Here is a 21,309-nt window from a genome sequence, read left to right on the forward strand (position 1 = left end):
AATGGATGATTCCACTCCTGCCATAGTCTTCCCTGTGTTTCTAGGAGTGGGAACAGAAAAAAACCATTCCAAAAATATCTGGGCAGCCTCACACAACATACGAGATCACAAGACAGTCAAAGAGGAACTGAAGCAAGAACTAGCCCATTTGCTCTTCGCCAATGGTAGAGACCTGACCTCAGAAGGATCTGTAAATTGTCCTAATAGTCTACACGAGAACTACCGCTAGCATTCATTTCAACAGTTGTATCTAAACATCTACTTTCTTCTGCTGCACTTTATACGACTGCTTTGGTTTGTAAAACAGCCTATTTCCTCTCCATCTCCCACTCCTATGTCTGGCTCCTGCCAAGGTTGTAGGCTGGCTTTCTCATGACTCCAAAGACTCAGTTTTTCCATTTTCCCACTCTATTATTAAGCTGGCTGAAATAGATTTATCTTCATATGATCTCAAAGACTAATAGTCCTATCTGCCTGAAAAGGTCCCTTTACACCTAGGAGAAAATCCTTAGGTTGAAAAGGGTCACATGAACAACAAAGCCTACCTGGATTAACACTGCTTATGGAAGCGTGCAGAGGCACTTTGGACAGCAGATAACAGATCACAGGTTTTGTTAATCTGAAGTTGCTTCCTCTACGTCTGCGATGTTGTCTCATGCAAGCAGGAACAGAGATTTTGGTGAAGCACAACATGCTGTAGGTACCCTCTAGAAACACTTTGAGCATCACAGCCTGGCAACTATCATAGTAGCATAGAATAATATCAGTTTATCATCTTCTCTTTTCATACAAGAGGAAGCCTTTGTCTCTGGACTCTGCTTTTCCGGGAATAATGGAAAATAAGTCTTCTCTAGAGGCAGCCACAAGCCTTCTATGCACAGTTTCAGAATGCTTGGAAGACGACAGATTTGTTTTTTCAGGCAAGAACAAACTGCAATCTTTTCTTTCTTTTTTTTTTCTTTTCTTTTTTTGAAGTATATTTTACTACCCGATTTGGACAACTGGCCTTTATCACAACAGGAAGAACAACTCCTTGAGAATGCTTGTGTGTGGAGGGAAGAAGAAAAAGACACACAGTACACGCTACAGGAATCAGTACTGATAAGCCAGGATTTGTCTGGCCTCTTTGTACCGATTTGCTGTACCACACTTTGTGGGGCTAAGCAGACAAGCCAGGTGCTGAGGATTAGCAGTCCTGCTGGTCTGGATGGGAAGGAGCAGAAAAAGGCCCACTGATTTTACTGGTAATTTCCTCTTCATATTAGTCACTTCAATAACCCTTGCTTCACTGTTAGGAACGAAACTGGGCTCAGAATACTATAAAGTATTAAAATTGGGTAGAAATTTCTCTGTCCTTGAAGACTGTGGATGTATATGTTCCTAAAGCCCACCGTGCCCCACCTTCTACCTTTCCCAAAGAACATACAGGCTTAGGGTTTGGAACTCCAAGGGAACTCAGCTAAGTTCCTCTTCCTATTACACAAGACATGTATGAACCCAGTTTTACTCGTGGCTCCACTGTTAGATGAACTAGGACAACAGTAAAACAGTAAAAGGAATTGGAACGGTTTAGGAAGAAAGAAGCTGATAAAGAGCCTACCAGACAACATCAAACATCATTGGCAGTGCCCAGTGATGTCTATTCTCAGATGCAGCTTTGGAGAGGGGTGGCAGGACGTACTTTGTGGCCAGGAGCGTATAACTACTCTGGTGCAGCCTCCTATAATCACACACCACCCTTCTGGGTTTGTTTTTATAGTTTTGGGCACGGTAAAACACAGTTTATTTCCCAGTCCTGCTTATCTTGCTCTGGAGGCTAGAAGCAAGATGGGCTGCACCCTGATTACAGCTATCCAAAAGCAACACCTGTTACAGGACAGAAAGACTTTTTGTCACTGACTTCACCTGAAACTGGAAGGACAGTATTTGCTGCAGACAGCTAAAACTGTCCACATTCAACTTGATTGCCACCCTCCTGTGCACCTCCCTTCTCCTATATCAAATGCAGCCCTGAAACAAGTTAAGGTCAGACACATCAATAAAAACAACATTATAGTTATAGAAATTTCAGACTCACTTGAAGTATTTAAACTAATGAATGTAATATCAAATCTGGCTAAATCACCAGCTACTGAAGAGGTAGAGAAGAAATTCTCCAAAAAGAGGGGAATTTCCTTGCTATCTATGACAGGCAGATACAATCCTGAACCTCAAATGCAAGGAAGCAGAAGTATCACTTGTTGTAGAGCCATACACATTTATTTTAAAGAAGAAAATATAATGCAAATGGAAGAAAGAAACCAGAACACAACACAAGCAGCAAATCTTACTCTCCTCAGTTATGTAAGGTGTTGAAATTCCATGCCAGAATCTGTTTGAGGCTAAACTCAAAAAGTCACTAGTGTAAACTAATAATAACTCCTCTGAAATTAGTACAGCATTGTCAGTCTAAGGAAAATAAAGTTGACTGATATTACAGGATATTCAGTTCAGATGAGGAGGTCTGGCTCGTAAGCAATAGAAGTTTAAAAATCCACTGAAGTCTGACAGTTAAAATAAAAAGCTCTTAAAAAAAAAAAAATCTGTGAAAGTTTCCAAGTATGATTATTTGAAAACACTTGCAAGCAACAATGTTTTAGAAATCTAACATACTGGACTTCTTTGAAAGCAAAGAAAACACTTACTGTGGTTGCATTTGCTGAGGTAACCCAACCGGCGGCTTCTGCTTGATGGTGAATGCCATCTGAGTCATAGGGCCAACTTTCGGTGGGACCTGCACCTTCTGAGAGAAGGTCTGCTGGGCAGCCTGCTGGGGTATGGGCCACGGGGGAACAACAGGGCTCCGGCCTCCAGTGGAAGATGCATCTTGCATGACTGTATCCTCACAGGAATTACCTTTTGTTCCTGGTTTACACACACAAAGCTGAGGTCGCAGGCACATCCCTCCATTTTGGCACGGTGGTGCACAGTTAGCTAAGAAAAGACATTTTTAAAAGTACCTGTGAAACAAAGCATGAAGGAAAATGCAAACCCTCCCCACAATAAAAAAGGGGTTAATTGCTAATGTTAATTGGAGTAGGAGAGCGCAACATTGCTAAGCTCCACAAAAGATAGTATATAAGTTGGTATAGCTTTTACTGCTTTCCCACATAACACATGCACAACATTTGAACAACTTCAAAAAGTAAAATGCTGGTGAGCTAAAAAACAGGAAATGCACAAGTTAAATCAAGAAATACAGCGTTATTTCAAATCTTCCTGTTAGCGGCCTTTTATACTCTCCTTCCTTCCCTGCATCCTCCCTCCCCATACTTTAACAACCAAACTGCATCCAATGAAACAATATTATGCAGATTATAGAATGTTACTACTGATCCAGGCTTGGATTCATTCTATTATTATTTAAAATCACAGATCCTCCACAGGTGCCTAGAAGGAATCCTTACAGTCATGTTATAGATGACCAAAACGATGCAGAGAAGCATTAAGTGATTCAACCCTTCCCCCTCTAAAGCCCAAATGAAATTCCCTCTGATAACACCACCATAGTAACATATCAAAGGAGACACATAAACTGCTGCTACAAAGACACAGCTACACCTAGGGGTTGCGTTCTTTGAAGAAGCAAACAGGTGCTTGTGATTATCCTAAACTAGCTTCTATACATTCTTTGTGAAAAGGGATCAGATTCTTCAAAAGACAATTCACTTTGATACCTGCCTTCAGACAGGATTAATTACACTGTTTGTGTTGCTCTATCCACTGACTATAGAAGGAGTCTGAATAATCAGTCTAGACTCAACACCCAGCTTGTAGACCTAGTTAACACAGGATCAACTCCATTCTGAATAAGCAAGAAACTTTGAGAAGCAGCAAATCCCACCAAAAAACGAAAAAAAAAGCAAAAGCTGTTGCTGATCATATGTATACATAACACTGCAAAGGTATGCCTAATTTGAGGATTTATTTTGGGTGCTTAAACTTACAATGCTATTGTATTTAGAGAATGTTAAAATAACAAAAAAATGGCAAAACAAATTAATTCTCTTATCCAGAGGATACAATTTAACAGTAAAATATAATTCTAATTAAAATAGCTATCAAAATAATTTCTTCATTGGTCCCATTAGAGAACACTTACAATGAAGAATTTATAAGAAGAATCACTGCTGACCTACTTTGCTCCTTCAAACTAAGCATATTTTTAATATTGTTAAATATCTTTTAACATAGACAAAATGATATGCCAGATCATAAAGTCTACAGGTTTTACTAAAATAGGTAAGATCGTATCTTAAACCATAACACGTGATTCCGCACCATATTCAGGTATATCCAGTTGCACAATTACTTTGTTTTTAAAAAAAAGTCAGCCCACAGCCCTGTTCCAAATAAACTGGAGTACTTGGCACTTCAATCAACTTTTAATACATACATTTATATACAAAAATAAAGTAAAAACACAAGCATGCATATGAAATAACTTATTAGGATGGGACTGTGTTAATTAGGAGGACTAATCTGTCAACTGATAATACCATCTGATACAGATGTATCATGTATACCACCTGTACATGACACCAGAATTGCCCTACAACTTTAACTGGATCTTTGCATGGGGTTCTTCTCACATATACTTCCCCCTTCCATATGTTGTTCAGTAACATACCTCCTTTTCAATACTACTTAGCTGAGCTAGCTTAATTGCATATTATGCATCTCCCTGGCAACAAAAAAGTAATCATTTGCTTACTTATATTTCTGTTTATTTTTGAGACTATATTTTGTCTTTGCTGGAAGACTGAAGACCATTTTCACTGTAAACTTGAGAAGGGATTTACAACAAGCATATGTTGTAATATACAGGCCAACTCTTTCTTTTAAGACCTAGATTTTGCTACAAACAGTAAAAATTTGCTTATATGCACATGACAAATTAATTATATCTTTGGAAAATACATTCAGGAGCCTTAAATTCTAATTAAGTTTCATTGGCTTTGGAGAGACTGAGAGACCAGAACAGTAACCCATCATCCAGGTCATCTGTAGAAAATGTGCAAAGATCACAGTGAAACAGTTTGGGCACAGCTGGGAGTGCTTTAGGAAAGTACCACATAAAAATTTCAGGGGTGGTAGAGGGGTGGAATCAGGATTTTCAAGAGTCCCATTTTTACAACATTAAAACACATTCATACTGAACATATATTTCTGGAGATTTATGGACATGCATCTATATTAACCTCCAGGCTTCTCAAGAAGTTATTTAAAAAACAAAAATTGAAGTAAGCTAACAAGACCACCCCAAAAGTCAATATAACAAAGCAACCACTCTGCTAGGACATTGATCATTGTGTATCTCCTAACTCTCAGAAGTGAAATAACAATTTATACACACACAAAAGACGACCCTGAGAAAACTGCAACTCTTTCCTGTTGTTAAGAACCAAAGCTGTGCTTCAGAAGCCTAAGAAAACTTAAGTTTCCACTTATCAAAGTGAACCTAATAAGGTCACAATGAGTTTGGAACTATGCAGTTGAAAATAGAACCCTTTTTGAAATGACCTTTTTTACCCAGACTTGAAGATTCTTACTTCACTGACAGCAATGTAAACCCTGAAAGTTTCTCAGCTTTACATATACATAAAGCATACAAAGCTCTGCAGGACAAACTGCATTACTCTAGCTGGCCTTATAACAAAACAAGCATTGGCAGATCCAGCAACTGTGTTACAAAAGACCCAGTTTGTCTCAAATCATGTAAGCAGTGACAACAGGTTAAAAAACTGATCCATTAGATCTTCACAGCAATGCACACTTTGATTGAAGTTCTTCATTAATGTTGTATAATAGAAGATCACAACATAGGATAAAAGATCACATTTTTAGGAAAGAATTAAAATGAATGTTTTAACTGACATAATACAGCAGTTTAGTTTTAAAAATATTCAAGACAGCTGCATCATGCCAAATGTATGACCTAATTATTTCGTTTGAAGACAACAATAATGGCACATCTAACTGAAAACACCATTATTTTCCATAAAGCTAAGCTTCCAAAAACTGGATCATGGAAGTATTAAGTTTAACACTGAAAAACAGGCCAATATACTCCCACTAAAGGCAATAAAGACTTGGTCCTATTCAATTCACAGAGGTCATAACTGCAAATTCAAAATGGAGCTTGGCAAAGACGCAAGTAACAAGACTAGGCTTAGTGGGTCAGATCAAAGATCCGCTTAGTCCAGTCTCCTCTCTCCATTACTAAGGTGGATGCTTAAGGACAAGTATAAGGACAGGGTGAGAAGACATAAAAGCTTGTACCACTACAGCCTTCAAGAATTTGAGGCTCAGCAACTTCCTGAGCAAGAGTGCTGGTTTTGTGTTTAATAACCCTCTATAGATTTTTCTATCAGGAGTTCACTGATCTGCTTTTTGAACCTGTTAGTTTCAGCATCCAAAACTTGCTGTGCCAAGGAAGTTGGCCACATTGGAAGGCCAGGCATAGACAACATAGCCAACCTCACCCCACTTTCCAGAAGTGCGATAAAGGAACATGGGGTTCTTTTGGGTTGGTTTTTCTGTTTTAAGACCATGCAATCTGTATCTACTAAAAATAAAGCCACGGTGCCACATTTGCTTTGGAAGTCCTTAAGTCAAAAAAAGCTGAAAGCATTTTCTGTGGCTGTATCCCAACACGTTCATGCTTTTTCTGCATCTTTCCCTAATCAACTACTGCGCGCCACCATCGCAGACAGAATACTGGGTTAAAGGAACGCATATCAGGCCTGGTATGGTTGTATTTACGACATTCTTTCAGGAAAGCAAGTATAAAATAACAACATTACCATTAGGCTTAAACCACCCTTCCAACACATCTGTATGTTGGTTTGCAACTGAGGTATATATATGCACTTTTCAGTCCATGTGTTCATGTTATTTTGGTTAAAGAGTATATAAACATTTGCAGGAGCAAGACCTAAAATAAAAGGTTTATAACAGCTTTAAAATATGTAAATATTTTAAAACTTCTACATATACAGAATGTATTTCTGTTTTAATACATACTAAATTAAGCATAATTTATATTAAATCAGTAAGTATAAAATATTATCATACATTGAAGAAGTTTAGATAAAAATTTATTTTTCGAACCTTTCAAAAGAATCAAAATACAGGTACAACTAACTCCACTTGTTATGAAGAAACTTATATATTAAATTCCTGATACTTCTTGAATTAAGGTAATTAAGATCTGATTCCTATGCTTATCACTTTGATTTTTACCTCGATTCACAATTACCTTCTTCAAACAGTAACATCTTATTTACAAGTTTATTTCCTTGTGTCTCCATATCATGTAGAGAACTGAAATTCACAAAAACGTACTTTTCAGTGAGAAACTCACAATAAACAAATCTAAATGTCCCAAAAGTTTCCTGCACCCAAGTTTCTAACCTTTTAGCATCAGCTCCACCTTTAAGCATCTCCTTTATCAAGAAACTGCTGTTGGTTAGTACTTAAATATCCACAAAAATTTTTCATTGTCATTCCTGAATTTCTAATACTTTGATACGATTACACTACAACAAACAGTGTTGCAATTTTCGTGTTATTTCTAGTGAGCCCATCCACTAGATTTTTCCTTTCTGTTTCCACATAAAATTTAACGTACCTTTTTTTCCCCTCCTATTAACTGCACAGTCAAGCATCAGTTTAAGCAGAATGCACTGATTTTCAACATATTTCATCACTGTGCACATTGGCACAGTATATATCAACTTCTTTCATAGGAGTGCATAAATCCTGTCAGGCAAAATACACGCTAGTGGGAAAATAATAGAAAATATAGTAATTGGAAAGAAGATTATAAGTGTGGGGCTGTTTCAGATTCCAGCATAAAATGGTCGAGGAATGATGCATGCATAAAGTTTACAGACAAGGGAAAAACCAACACTATGACATGAATATATCTGTGCTTAGAGCAGAAATTTCAAGTTCCTTTACATGCAACATAGGAATACTGTTAAAGGCATAGTAAATACTGTCTTTCTTATTTCATCAAGTCAAGAGTTGTATTCCTCGAGCACACAAGGAAACCAAACCAAAGCTCATCTTGGTTGAGTGTGCATCCTAAACAAAAAGTTGTGATACAAAGGCACCTTTAACTCCTGCTGTGTTGAAAGATAGAGTGATGACCCCCCATCGATTCCAAAAGAAAAGCAGTGAAGCACTTTCTCTGGAGAGCAACAAGCTGTGGGTTCTGAAAGGAAAGAGGCATATTCCAGTTTCCCTCAGAAAAACCTGAATATGGTGCCAACATCCTGTTTTGCTGTAAAGCAAAGTTGATAATAATCCTTTGCTGTAAAGCAATGTTTATAATAGTTTCCTGTTCTCTGAATTGCCCTACTGATTAGCTCACCACTTCTACACTTTTATTCTGGATACCATTTTAAGTCTTTTAAGTCATTGCCAGGACTGAGGATGCAACACTGGAGACTAGAAACCCAAAAGCTAACTGAAGGAACACTTGGTGCTCACCACCTAATGCTTTTCTGGGGATCTAGTTCTCCATCTGAGTATGTCTCTCCAAACAGTTTTCAAAAGTTGAATTTTGCCAGAAATATATCCAACAATTCTACACATTCACTGAGGATGGGGGACAGAGGAATTTGTGACTCAGGGTGAGACAACCATATTGTAAGACCACTCTATAAAAAAAAAAAAAAAAAAACAAACAAAAAACCACCAACCTTGAAGTTACTTAAATAATCAGAAGAAATGGCATTAACTGCAGAAAACCTGTATGACCTCTACACTATTAATGGAGGAAGTATTACAACCACCTGTGTCTTCCTACACAGGAACTTTGTCTTTATCATAACTATATGGTCTTAGGGAATTCTTTCCCTAAACATACTTCAAACAAAAGCATGCGTCACTGTTGGAATTCTTCACTGGTCCACTTCAAAACATGCGATGCATTCCTACACTGGCGTGGCTGGCTACATAAACATTACCTCCAAGAAAGGAGGGAAACAAAAAAAACAGTGCTTTTGGCATACATATTTCTTTTAAAACAAACAAAAATCAGAGTTCCTCTCCTAACCTAATCACAACATAACACACTTTAAGATTATTTTCTATGTATCTTCATAGTATTATCTCTAAATGCTAAGATTTATCAGAATTTAATAGCAGCTATACTCAAATACTTCAAAAGCCTAACTTCAGCAAAAGGACACATTATTTAATCAGTCATAAGAATATAACATGCTGTTTGATACTTGGCATTTTCATTCATGTCGTGTTTACTGGAGTTTATATAGTATAAATACTTAAGTTAGACTGTACAGTCTGGGAGACATTTTGAAGTATTTTGTTATATGAGATCATAATCATACATTTTCTGACAGTACAAACATTTCACATACTATAGATCCTTCTATCATTTCAGTATCAAAAAAAGATCATTCACCACAGAATGGACTAAGCCAAGGAAACCAGCAGATTCACATGACACATGCTGTTCTTGCTTGCTGGAGTGGTTAACACTCCAGTCTGCAATCCTATCAATTCCCTTAACCTTTCTCATTACAGTGCTTATTCATTTTGTTACAAAATACTTTGTAAGAAACACACAGAAAACTGAACAAACTAAGAGAAACTCAATAAAGAGACAACTGAAATTTTTTAACTGGATGCAGGATTCAGACAACTGAAGTGTTACAGAAAAGAAATACCAGAGAAAAGACTATTAATCATAATAGAGTAATTAAAATGCTAAGAACAATAAAGTTTTTCTTAAATTCAACCAACTCGTATTGAGAGTTCACCATTTAGCTGAGCTTCTCTAAAAATGCAGGCCTAAACCGCCACCTAGAGATAATAAAAAACCTGAGTTGAATTATGAGAAAACAAATCTTGCCATAGGACACAAAAGAATCCCCCCTTTGTCAGGAAGCAGCTCTCCAAAACCCTAGGTTTATACAGGGATTACTATCTGCATTTCACAAAAAGAACATGGCTGAGCAGAACTATTTTTAGCTGTGTATTTAAACGAACATCTTGCCTTGCTAACATGTAAAATCCTTGTTCCCCTTCTGCGTGCAGCCAGAAATGCAGAGAGATGCTAAAGCTTTGCTCTCTTTCTGTAGTCAATGGAGAGGATCTGTTTTCTAGGAATAAATTAGGCTACGCAAGTCAAGTACTGGGGCTTTTAAAGGCAGAACAAAAAAAACTAAAGCAAAAACCTCAAACCCAACCCACTATCAGTCCATGTTAGTTACAGAACACAGACTCTCTTGACAACCTGAACCACCCATAATCTTCTAACACTCAGTACTGCAGTATTTGAACAAGGAGCCAGTTGAGGGAAGTGCGTGCCCCTCTCCATCCACCCTCTACTAACCCCGTAGCTCCCAGGTGATCCAAGCTTGCTTTAAGGCAGGATCAGTTGGCACAAGCAGCCCTTCATGTTGGAGGCTGCAAAGAAGGGTATCGTTCGAAGTGCTGCACCCAACTTGTCAAGGCCCCACGGAGTGCAGCACCCCACCCCTCACTACAGCCTTGCTTTCCCAAAGGCTGAGAGGCTCACTGATCCCATACATGCAGCCTCTTTGCCCTGCTCTCTCGTACTTTGCTGGAGAGGAAGGAGAGGGGAGCACCCCCCACTTCCATCTCTTCTCCATCCTCAGGAAGAGCAGCCATACAGAAGAGAGGTGTAAGACTAGTACTGTTAAGCATCACTTCACTGTCAATATGTCATTTTGTTCCTGCACACATGCAGAACCAGAACACTGCACAATTGCTCAACTCAACCACAGCTCCCCCCAGCACCTACACAGCTTTCTACTTCCAAGCTCTACACTTCCAAGTTACACGTTGAAAACAGTCAACAAATCTGAAAGGGAAAAAAAGAAAACCCCACAGTTTTCTGGGTTCCTTCTGATACTATATTAACAGAGGAGGTGCCCAGGACTTTTCATCCACCGTAGATTTGCCACAACTTTACTACATCCTGCTTCTTTTGTTAACACTGCTGCAATGAGCTGAGTGAGTTCACTATTGATCTGTCATCTGCTTCAGTGCAAGAGCACAACATCCTGAGAAGTTTCTTCTAAGGTTCTTTTTTGTTTTGTTTTGTTTTAAATCTATACACACATAGTATTTGTATGAAATAGAGATTATGTATCATTATAACCTTACTTGTTTCCAGTAAAGTTCCAAATGGCTCACAAAGAAAAGGCTGGGTACGTTTCACCTCATACTCATTGTGGACTTATGTTTCCTCACCGAAATGTGGCAATGGCACATGGCATGGTCATGTCTGTACAGCAGGGAGCAGGTAACAGCTCCCCGTCTTCTCACAGCTCTTACTGCCTCCTCTCGTGGGAGGGAGGCTGGCTGCCATCAATGGTCAGGAGACGGACACCATGCTCAAAGTCTGCGTTGCTGCTTTTGCTCGGGTCAGGATTCCCTCTTGAAGTGTATCTTATCAGTCGCACTCACCAAGGTTTTGTTTGTGTTGTGAGGCCATCTTAAGGCATATGCACTGTATTTCTTTTAGATGCAGAGAAAAAAAAAAAAAAAACACACAACAAAAAAAACCCCAAAACATGAACTCTCCAAGAATGCACCTAATGTATTTCAGACTCATATTGATATTCATTCCATGACACCAGACTACACCTAGTCCAAAATAAAACACTAAGCCCTGAAACACGCATACCATGGGACTCGGGTCATCAAAACCAAAGGCTTTAGTCTATAGATCTGCTCCCATTAGTCCACGCTGCTTGCTAATCTGGACAAAGCCAAAGATTACAGGAATCTGGATCCTCTCGTTCTCCCCCCTTCCCAAGCACAGTAAGCAAAAAATAAAGCAGAGTAGAACTACCACTGAGGGCTAACAAGAGCTTCCCCACTACAAAAGCCAACCTATTCCTTGTGTATGAAATTCAAAAGTCTTACTCACATATTACAGTAGCAAGCACAGCAGAGGCAAAACCAAGCTACTTAAGTAATGGCTTTCAGTTTTTCAATTTTGAAGTGTTTAAAAACAACATCAAAGAATAGATTAAAAAAAGACTAATGTATAGGTCAGTTACATGAGGTCAAAGTGGTTATGTCTCTAAAATTGCAACAATTAATTTTGATTTAGACATAATTTGAAGGAGATTGATACTGCTTTTACTGAAATGATGGTCTTAGAATGAGAAGAAACAACATTTGGGGAGAATACGTTATAGTTAGGCTTTGTATACACAATTTAAATAAACAACTTGGTAAAACTCAAAGCCATGAAACTGATTAAGCACAAGCCTCAGGAACCATTTATGATCAGAAAACATCCAGAAGCACAGCTGCAAACATTTTTAGTACTCAGTTCCAATGATGAGAAGTACAGCTCTCCTGGATACCACCATTTCTAAGAGCTGAAGACAGAAGAAGAGTAGATTCTGAGCAACCAATATTAAAATATTTAGTGGTACAGAGTTTTATATCTAAACTGGGGGATCCATGTATGCTTCCAAGTTTCCAGGTCTGGATCCTAACCATGTATCAGAACAAGACCTAAGCATGCAACCTTTCCCTCACCTTCCCCATGAAAATTCAGGAGCATAAGCTAGAAGCAACCTAGGGCATGCTCCATCCAGGTCTTGGACAACTGGGGGTCTAGAACTACTGGTCACATTGTGAAGTGCCCTTGTCCTGAAGGAGATGCAAAGCTGTAGCATTCTAACTCAGCAATAGCAAGAAGTATAGCTCTGGAGGTTTAGGGATCAGATGGCTCAAACTGAATAGCAGTACACAAGCAGAGGCCATGCAGATTTGGGAACTGAACAAAGGGGACCCTTCCTCTGGGCAAGTATTAGCACAACTTTCTAGTCGTCGTCTTCTGCAGCAGGAAGACTCTACTGTTGTATATCTTCTTATTCTGAAAAATAAATTAAACCTTGTTTATCTATAGCACATTTATTTAATGATGAGTCAGGAAGTCTTTCAAAAGAGAAGAGAATTAGCAAGATAATCTTTTAGTACAAAAAAAGACAACAGACTGTCTTATTTTTTGATGACCTTTCCAAGGTGCCTGAGCACCTGACAGACAGGAAAGAACTTCATGACAAAACTCAAAAGGATCCAGTCCAGTTCCAACGCGAAAATCCCTTCACCTTGTGCCCATACATGGAATACATACACCACCTTCAGCTAACAAAGACACAAGATCCTTTTTCTCTTAATTGACAACGATAATGTATGTGGGTTCTACATCTACACAGAAATTCCTCTCCCTATATGAAATTTACTCTAAACATAATCCAGCAAAATCCACTTCCTCACCTGTTTGCCCTATGAGCCTTTCTTACACCTCTGTAATAAGGAGCTCACGCTTCAGTATTCCATTAACAGCCAACTCTCTCCTTCCCACTAGCATTAGTTAATTCTCATCGTTATGTTAGTGGAAGTTTGAATTCCTCCAGGCAATGCTGGTTTTTTAAACCATCCAGTTTACATTGAGAATACGCACAAACAACCGATATCAATATTCCAGACAAAACTTATTATTATACATTTTAGAAGGGGTCTACTATTACAATAAGGTAATTATTTTAATTTTTTTTTTAAGATACCAGATCCTGCATACAATAGGCAATTTCTTTCTTGACTTCCCAACATGAAAAATAGCTCCTTGTAATCATTAAGAAAAAGAAAACAAGACCAGAACAAACAGAAGAGCATATTTTGTAGGAAGTATTATTAACTAATAGAAATTTAGTAGCAAGTAACAAAGTAGGACACAACAGGTTCTAATAGGATAAACATGTAGTTGAGAGGCAGGAACTCCTAATTTCCAGCTTAGGCCTTCCAGTCAGTTGTTACAACTTGTCCAAGGCTGCATTTAACCTATGGTTCAATTTCCATAAATGAAATAAATAACAAAAACCCCACACTCCAGGATCTACTTGCCTTACAGCCATATTATAGAGCTAATGAATGTTTGTATAATGCTCTGGTAATATAACAAGTACTAACAAAACATGATGTCTCCAGCCTTGGTGGTATCTTATTATTGCGCTTACACAGATTATAACCTATGATAACTATGACTGGAAGACAAACCTTTGTCATAAACCCTTTCACATGCTTATAACTTTCCAAGGTGTTTATTGCTGTGGTTGAATTTTTCCCACCTTTGTTTTTACCCAAAGGTGGATGTTCTGAACGCTTCCAAAAGGTTGGTTTCGATTGTTAGACTTCATTCTCCCAGTGTAAAGCAATTCTGAAGACTTTTAAAGCTGAGCTTTATGATTTCATCTTTTTGATTAGAATGATGCAGTTCTTCATAAGCAAAGTCACACCACGTTTGAAAAATAAGTTCTTAAGACGAAACTTCACAATGTAAAAACTTAAGTATTAGGCACAGAAGGGGAAAACCTATATGCCTAAAATCAGATACGGTAGGCATTCTCATACAGGTAATTAACAGGAAAACAGAAGCTCACTTTCTGAGGACACACAGTAAGGCTTCCAAGAGAACATGAATACTGTAAACACAACAGGCAGTTCAGCTTCAAACTAAAATTTAGAAAAAGGATGTGAAAAGTCGATTTGCGTCCTCCGTACAGATGCTGCCCTCTGACCTGCACAGAAACATTTCAAACACCCCCTGTTGCTGCTACCAAGGGAAATGCGATGCAGCTGCCACTGTACTCAGCCAGGGATAGAAGTCACCCAAGGGAACAGCAGCCTCAGCCATAGCCCCATGGAAGGGAAAGCTACGGCTAGCAAACACCATCATGCAAGACAAAGGGAGGGGGAAGATTAACATAGCCTGGGCTGCAAGACCATACCTCTTCCCTTCAACTCCTCTTTCTGTGGGTTACAGGCAGGCTTATTCACACAGGTGCAGCAGAGCAGAAACACATGGTGCTTGTTCCAGCCTGGGATTACACCTGAGCTAATAAGCTTCGCTGATCAGAGCTGGCTCTCAGCACTCTGGTTCTGGAAGCACGATGCAGACAAATGGAAGTTGGCTCTGGAAAGAGCCAGTATGGGTCTGGGGTTTATTAGCTCAGGCTTTGCACCACACAAAAGAATATAAACTGGTCCTACAGGCCAAATAGCTTATTAAAGTGATACTGAGCCTGAGCTAATAAACCCTGACAGATCTGCATGAAGTCAGCTCAGGTGTGCCTGCATCTGTGGCACAATTAATCCACAAGTGCAATAATCCACTCAAAAACAACTGAGAGTCCGCTATCTGAATTTAAAAATCACTTATTTTTACAGGAAACAAAGGGGTTAACTTTTGTTCAGTTAAAGGGTTTCTGTTCTTCTGAAAAGAACATTGGGAGGTTCAAGAAAAGGAGGTATCTGGCTTTTATGACTGTGAGACTAATCCTCCACAGCTAAATCAAGTCAATGCTATCTCACGGTTTGCCTAAGTTACAAAACAGACAACTTCAGTACACTTAGTGCTTCCCTTGGCTTGCCAAGAGAGGGGTAAAACTGAGAAGATGCAATCCAAGTGTATTATACCACTGCTAGGATGTATCAGAGTAGGCAGCAAAAATACTTAACACAAAGGACAGCCCCATATCAGAGACACAAAATGAGAAAGGTAAAAAAGAAAAATCCCCTTCACCTCTCTTTTAACTCTTTCTCTGCTATTCCATTCCTCCATAACTATATGAATGAATCAAGTAATTCATGGATTTAAATGAGATTCTACACAGCTATCCCATAAAAATCTAATTGCCTGACTTAGTCCTTGTTGAAGACCCTAAAAATAGAAAGGAATAAAAAAAAAAAAAGACAAAGAAGAAAGAACAGTTGAATGGTAATGGGAGAAGTCAAAAAGATGAAACTTGAAAGACAGAAAGCAATGAAAACTACTTAATTTACAAACAAAAGTTAAAAAGGATGGATTGAAATTATCAGGAAATAAAAGTTACTAGAAGGCAGAAAGAGCCACAAAAAGGAAATTTGTTTCGGTTTTGTTCAAAATAGTGAAAATAAAATTGGTTGACAATAGCATTGCAGTTGAAACACAGTTTTTTTACTTAATCTCCTGAAATTATTAAGAGGTTTTTTCCACTTTGATTAGTCCTTCAGCTAAAGTAGGTGTTTATTAAGCTCTGCAATTAGCCTTAAAATAACATCTCAAACACTGTAAACTGAAGGAAATCATTCTAGTACTTGTGTGTTAAGCAAAAAAGGTCACTAGCCTAACACAGCAGCATGTATTTTAAGCTGCAAATGTTTATTTAGAAGACTATCTTAAATGCATGTCTAAGTTGGTCAGGGAAATTGTGAAGTTTTGTGTTTAACAGCCTACTGTAATAAAGTCTTTGCTTCTTAGCAACAGCTCCATGCGGGTCAAAGGTACTTGACCCTACTGAGGATTACAAATGTGATTGCTCCCTATTGTGAAAAATCCCACACAGGGACAAAAGCCACCATAAAAAAAAAACCCAAACAGAGTTTGCATCTTGAAAGCACTGTTTACTCCAACTCTCTCAGGGACAGAGGCCTGTCCTGCTGAACTACAGTGTTCCAAGATCTGCCCAATCTTGCTGATACCTAAAGGGGTTTCCTGAAGAGGTATGTCATTCCAGCGTTCCATGACCTCATGGCAACATGACTCCAGTTTAGCCATTTGCAGTCATCCTGAATCCTGCCTAAATTAGCAGAGATTCCTTCTCTTTCACATTAGAAAGGACAACCCAAGTATAATAGCATTGACTTGGTTATTTTATGCGCATGTTTTGTGTTTCTAGATATCCCAGTAAAGGTACATCCCTCTACAGGAGCTTCTCCAAACCCACTTCTTTTGCCTTGTTCAACATTTCAGAAATTCCATGCCCTAAGTATGGGATCATCACGTAGGCTGCAGGTGAAGGGACAGTGAGGGTAGACAGCAATTCCTTGCTCACAACCTGTGCTCCTCTCGCAGGTTCTTTACCCTATTAAGCGCCGCTGTTCAAAAAAACTCCCAACACCCAAGCATTAACAAGGTTTTATTCCCCACAAAAAATAACCTCTGCAAAGCTCTCTCCAAAAATGCCACTATCTGTGCCGAGAATAAACACAAGAGGCACACGCTGTTTATCCTTTAGCAAAGCTGAAGGTTAGCAAGCAGGGATTTAGGGATGAAAAGTGAAGTGTTACAACTGCCTACCACCGCAACGCTGTGGGAGAAGGGCTCAAGCAAGCGCGCTGGTTAACCACATCAGCGCGGCACAGGTGGGATCTGTAGCTCAGCCGGCGCCTCGTCGCCCACAGCCGATGTCAGCATCCACCGCCTCGCCAGATGACAGCGCGGTCCCCACAGGTCCCCCCGGCACTGACCGCAGCGCCGTCCCCACAGCCCCCGACCCATACGGATACTCACGTTTGATGCACCTCTGGGAGCCCGTGGCCTTGCTCCAGCCGTGGCAGCACTGCCCCCCGCAGACATTGACCCTGCGGGAACAGCAAAGAGGGGCGGGGGTCCGGCGGGGCCCCCTCCCCCGGCGCCGCGGCGGCGGCCGGCCCCCCTCCCCAGCCCCAGCCGGGCCGCGGGGCGGGCGCTGGGCCGGGGAGCGAAAAGGCGGGAAGAATTAAACGTCCCGAAGAGCGTTTGAGGAAACTCCTCGCCCGGCGCCGGCTCTGACTGGAAAGCCGGGCTGGCGCCTCCCGGAGAGGGCCGGGGACGGACGGGCACCCCGAGCACTGCTTTCGGGGACGCAGACGACAAAGGCGGGGGCCGCGGCTCGCCCCTGGCAGGGCCGGGGCCACCCCTGCCGCCCCAGCGGGAGGACCGAGAGGGGGGCGGCTGCGGGGCTCCTCGCGCACTCGACGCCTCAGCCCGGACGCGAGGCGCGGGACCCGCCGCGGACTCCTGGGCGGAGGGGCTGGCCCCGCGCCCGGCCTCAGGTGCCGCGGGGAGGCGGCAAAGAAACGGGGCGGGGGGGGCGTTACGCGCCCACAGCGGGTTTGCAGCCAGCCGGGCACCGGCGGCGGGCAGGTAACGCCACGGTGCCCCCCAGGAGCTCGGCGCGGGCTCCCCCTGCCCCTATCCCCCCCCCCCACCCCGAGGGGAGGCGACAACGGCCGCGACGAAGATGCTCGGGGTGGTAAGGAAGCTGCAGGCGGGCGGGCAGGCGGCACCGCCGCCACCTCAGCCGTGCTGGGGACCGGGGGACGTGCGGGGCACGGCGGGCGGGAGGGCGCCTTACCCCGGCAGCGGCGGCAGCTGGTGCTTCTGGCGGAGGGGCAGGCCGGCGCTGCTGTTGCCGTGGGGGCCCGGCGGCTTGGGTCGCGCGCCGAAGCGGGCCGGCTTGGCGAAGGAGGAGGCGTGAGCGGCGGAGTTGGGGTGGACCTGCCCGGCGGGGCCCAAGCGGAGCTGGACGCCCGCGCCGCCCGGCTTGCTCATCCGCCGGGTCCGCTCCAGGGTGCCGCCGCTGTAGCGCGTGCTCAGCTGTACGTTAAACGTCCGCTGCTGCTCCCCCCCGAGGAGGGTCGGATGCTGATGCCGGCTGCCAGAGGAGCCCCCCCGGCCGGGCTGCAAGACGTACGTGATCCTCCTCAGCCTGCCCTTTTCGGAGGCAGCGAGCGCTGGTGACAAAAGTGCAAAGGCAGCGAGGAGGAGGAAGAAGACCCATCTGATCTGAGCCATTTCCACAGCGGGAGCCCCTGCAGCCGGCGAGCTTCGCGGACCCCCGGTGCAAGGGTTTCCTCTCCTCCAAAGGACGTGTGTGTGTGCGCGACCTGCGCCCGGGGTGCGGATTCTTCCTCCGCTCGCTGCCCCCCAACCTGCTCGGGGGGGGGGGGGGGAAAGGGGGGAAGGGAAAAAACCCTCAGGTTCCTCCCACCCGCCCCCCAAACTGTTAGAAAAGTTCAGCAAACACGTCGCCCCGCGGAGCAGGAAAACATCGTTGGAAGAAAGGAAGCGGCGGGTGCGAGCCGGAGCGGGAAGGGAGGAGGAGGAGCAGCGGCAGGGGAAGGGTGTTTGCTGGAGGGGGGGTGGTCGCAATGGAGAGCAGATGTTTCGGTTGCCGGAGCTGCCAGGGGTCTGCGTGCGTGTGTAAGAAACGGTCCTTAAGCCAGTCCGGGCGGGGGGCGGGGGGAACACCACCTCTTTTTAAGTTTCTCCGCAAGTGTGTGCGGGAAGGGAGGGGGGGGGTGCCCCGGTGCCGGCCCCGCGCAGCCGATCTGGGTCCGCCGTGACGTCAGGCGGCGCTCCCGGGGCGAGGGGGGCCGGGGCGTAGGGCTGGGGACGGGGAGCGGGGCGGCCGCGGGGTCCCGGCTGCGAGCGGGGCGATCGGAGCCTGCGGCTGACCCCGCGCCGCTCAGCGAGCCTCAGAAACACATATTTTAACTTAGGGGCTGCCTGTGGCACGGCCAGCATAGCTATCCCGTACGGTTGGGGTAGCACACCTGTATTTTTGCAACAGCTCAGCATTTCTATTCTATTTTGACGGAGGTAAGGCTTTAAACCCCCCAAAGCTTTATATACGTGCTTCACTTTGTAGGTAGGAACTCAATGAAAGCACTTATACACGTTAAAGGTAAGCACATTCCTCAGTATCTGCCTGATGAAAGCCATAGGTTTGAGATTGCTTGTAGCAGAAATCCTAGCAGGATTAGGAGGGACCATACTCTTTCTTGTTTTTCTTTATGTTTGTAAAGCAGTATGTATTCCTAAAGAACAAAATACAAACCACAATTGTACACTTGGAATTCATACCTAAGCAAAACTGCCTATATTTTTCTCCAGTGTGTCTTAACCGATAAAGAAAAAAACAAAGTTCACAAAATAACCGGAATGTTACATCTTTTAAAATACTCAGAAGCTGATGTGTCCGAGTTCCTTCCAAGAAACTTTGCACAGAATCAAACAGTTTGCAAATCCAATAGCTTGGAATCCAGGTCCTCCTCCCTGGGTTCTCCTCTGCTCTTTTCCAGAGCTTTAAGGACACTGACCCTGGCTCCAAACTGATGAGATTTTGTTCTTAAATGCTTTTGGCATAGCTACGCAGCCGGCACGGGGAGCAGGAGGGTTTTACATTGACAGGATTCCAGGCAAGAGCCAGTGTTAGGAGCACAACGGTCCCTTCCTTAGTTCTCATCTATTTAAAACTGCTCAAAAATAAATAGATATTTTAAATAGATGAGGGTTCAGAGCTTTCTATAGTCACAGTGTAAGGAAGGGAGCCACATTGACATTAAAGGCTTCTGCTCCTGTGCCTCCAGCACTCTGAATTGAAACCCAGTGTTTGAAAAGAAAATGCCACAAGCACTGGGGGCTTCTAAGTCCACAGTGGGTTAAACTAGAATGAAACTCTGTGGTGGTTCAGAAAAAAAAATGGGATAAAGCCTGAAAGGAGCCCCAGCTTGAAGATAACTAGGAAGTTAACTGTGAGACCACTGCCTCCTCTCTTAGCAAACATATACGTCTGTTGTTCTTTTAACTTGGAAGACATTCTCCGCAACTGAACTGTTCAGACTTCCAAAGGCTAATTATTGTCAATCCTGAGTATGTTAAATGTTTTTACAGTTTAGGGAACAAAAAATACCTTGAAACCAGAGAGGTGGGGTGAGGACTGAGTAAGCAGAGAGAAACTCATGTGGTACTCAGGATTGTTGCTCTGCACAAGGCCGCTGTCCTTCAGAAGTTTTCCAGAATGAGATCACAACTACGTGTGTGGCTGGTTTGTTGAACAGAGGGCAAAAACTGCATCATTCCACAGCAGAAGCCAGTTGCTTTTAAGAAATGTGGGGTTTAAGTCATGTCAAGCAGCGGGCAAATGCAGTGTATTACTGGCTACTGTACAGCAAATGGTAAGGGACCTCAAGGGAAATCTATCCAGAAAGGTCAATGCCTTGCATAAAATGATTGAGGTTTAAAAACATTCTTGAAAAAATATTAAATATTAGCTGAGATTAATTCATTGAAGTCAAGCACTCCTCACAAATTTACATGGCAGATCTGACTTTCAGTATTCTCTTTTTTCTTCTAACAAGGAAATCCACACTTTTCTTCTCTGTTTGTCTGGTTTTGGTTACTTTTTTTTTTTACTTCCCCACCCACTCCCCCAAGTCTGGAGGGTCCTGGGTGTTAGGGACCTGGTTTGGCTGCAGTAACACATTGGGTTGGCCACAGAAATTTTAACAGCTAAAAGAGAACTTCAGTGAACCGCCACTGTAGTCCTAAAGCTCAGCTCAAAATTTCTTCACACGTAGAAGTCCCTGCTTCCAAAGGACAAAAAGCACATCTATCCAGCACCAAACAGCTAGATACTGGCCTTTCAAAAACAAGCCAGG

At 42.4% G+C, this 21,309-nt stretch overlaps 1 protein-coding gene across 7 annotated transcripts in view; it reads right to left on the minus strand.

Moving 5' to 3' along the window:
* The window catches only part of LTBP1 (latent transforming growth factor beta binding protein 1), a 205,406-nt gene extending 186,356 nt beyond the window's left edge, over positions 1-19,050 (minus strand). For 2 of the 7 annotated variants that reach the window (XM_052806080.1, XM_052806076.1), the window contains exons 1-3: positions 18,222-19,039; positions 17,396-17,466; positions 2,685-2,973 (exon numbers count right to left, since the gene is read on the minus strand). In XM_052806080.1, the coding sequence (XP_052662040.1) occupies positions 2,685-2,973; positions 17,396-17,466; positions 18,222-18,661 (800 nt within the window). In that variant the 5' untranslated portion in view covers positions 18,662-19,039. Of the gene's footprint in view, positions 1-2,684; positions 2,974-17,395; positions 17,467-18,221 lie in introns of all 7 variants that reach the window. The other 5 variants (XM_052806077.1, XM_052806078.1, XM_052806075.1 and 2 more) reach the window with 5 other exon arrangements.
* Positions 19,051-21,309: the final 2,259 nt, after the last annotated feature.

The sequence above is a fragment of the Harpia harpyja genome, chromosome 13 (genome assembly GCF_026419915.1).
Source record: "Harpia harpyja isolate bHarHar1 chromosome 13, bHarHar1 primary haplotype, whole genome shotgun sequence".
NCBI classification, from domain to species: Eukaryota; Metazoa; Chordata; class Aves; order Accipitriformes; family Accipitridae; genus Harpia; species Harpia harpyja.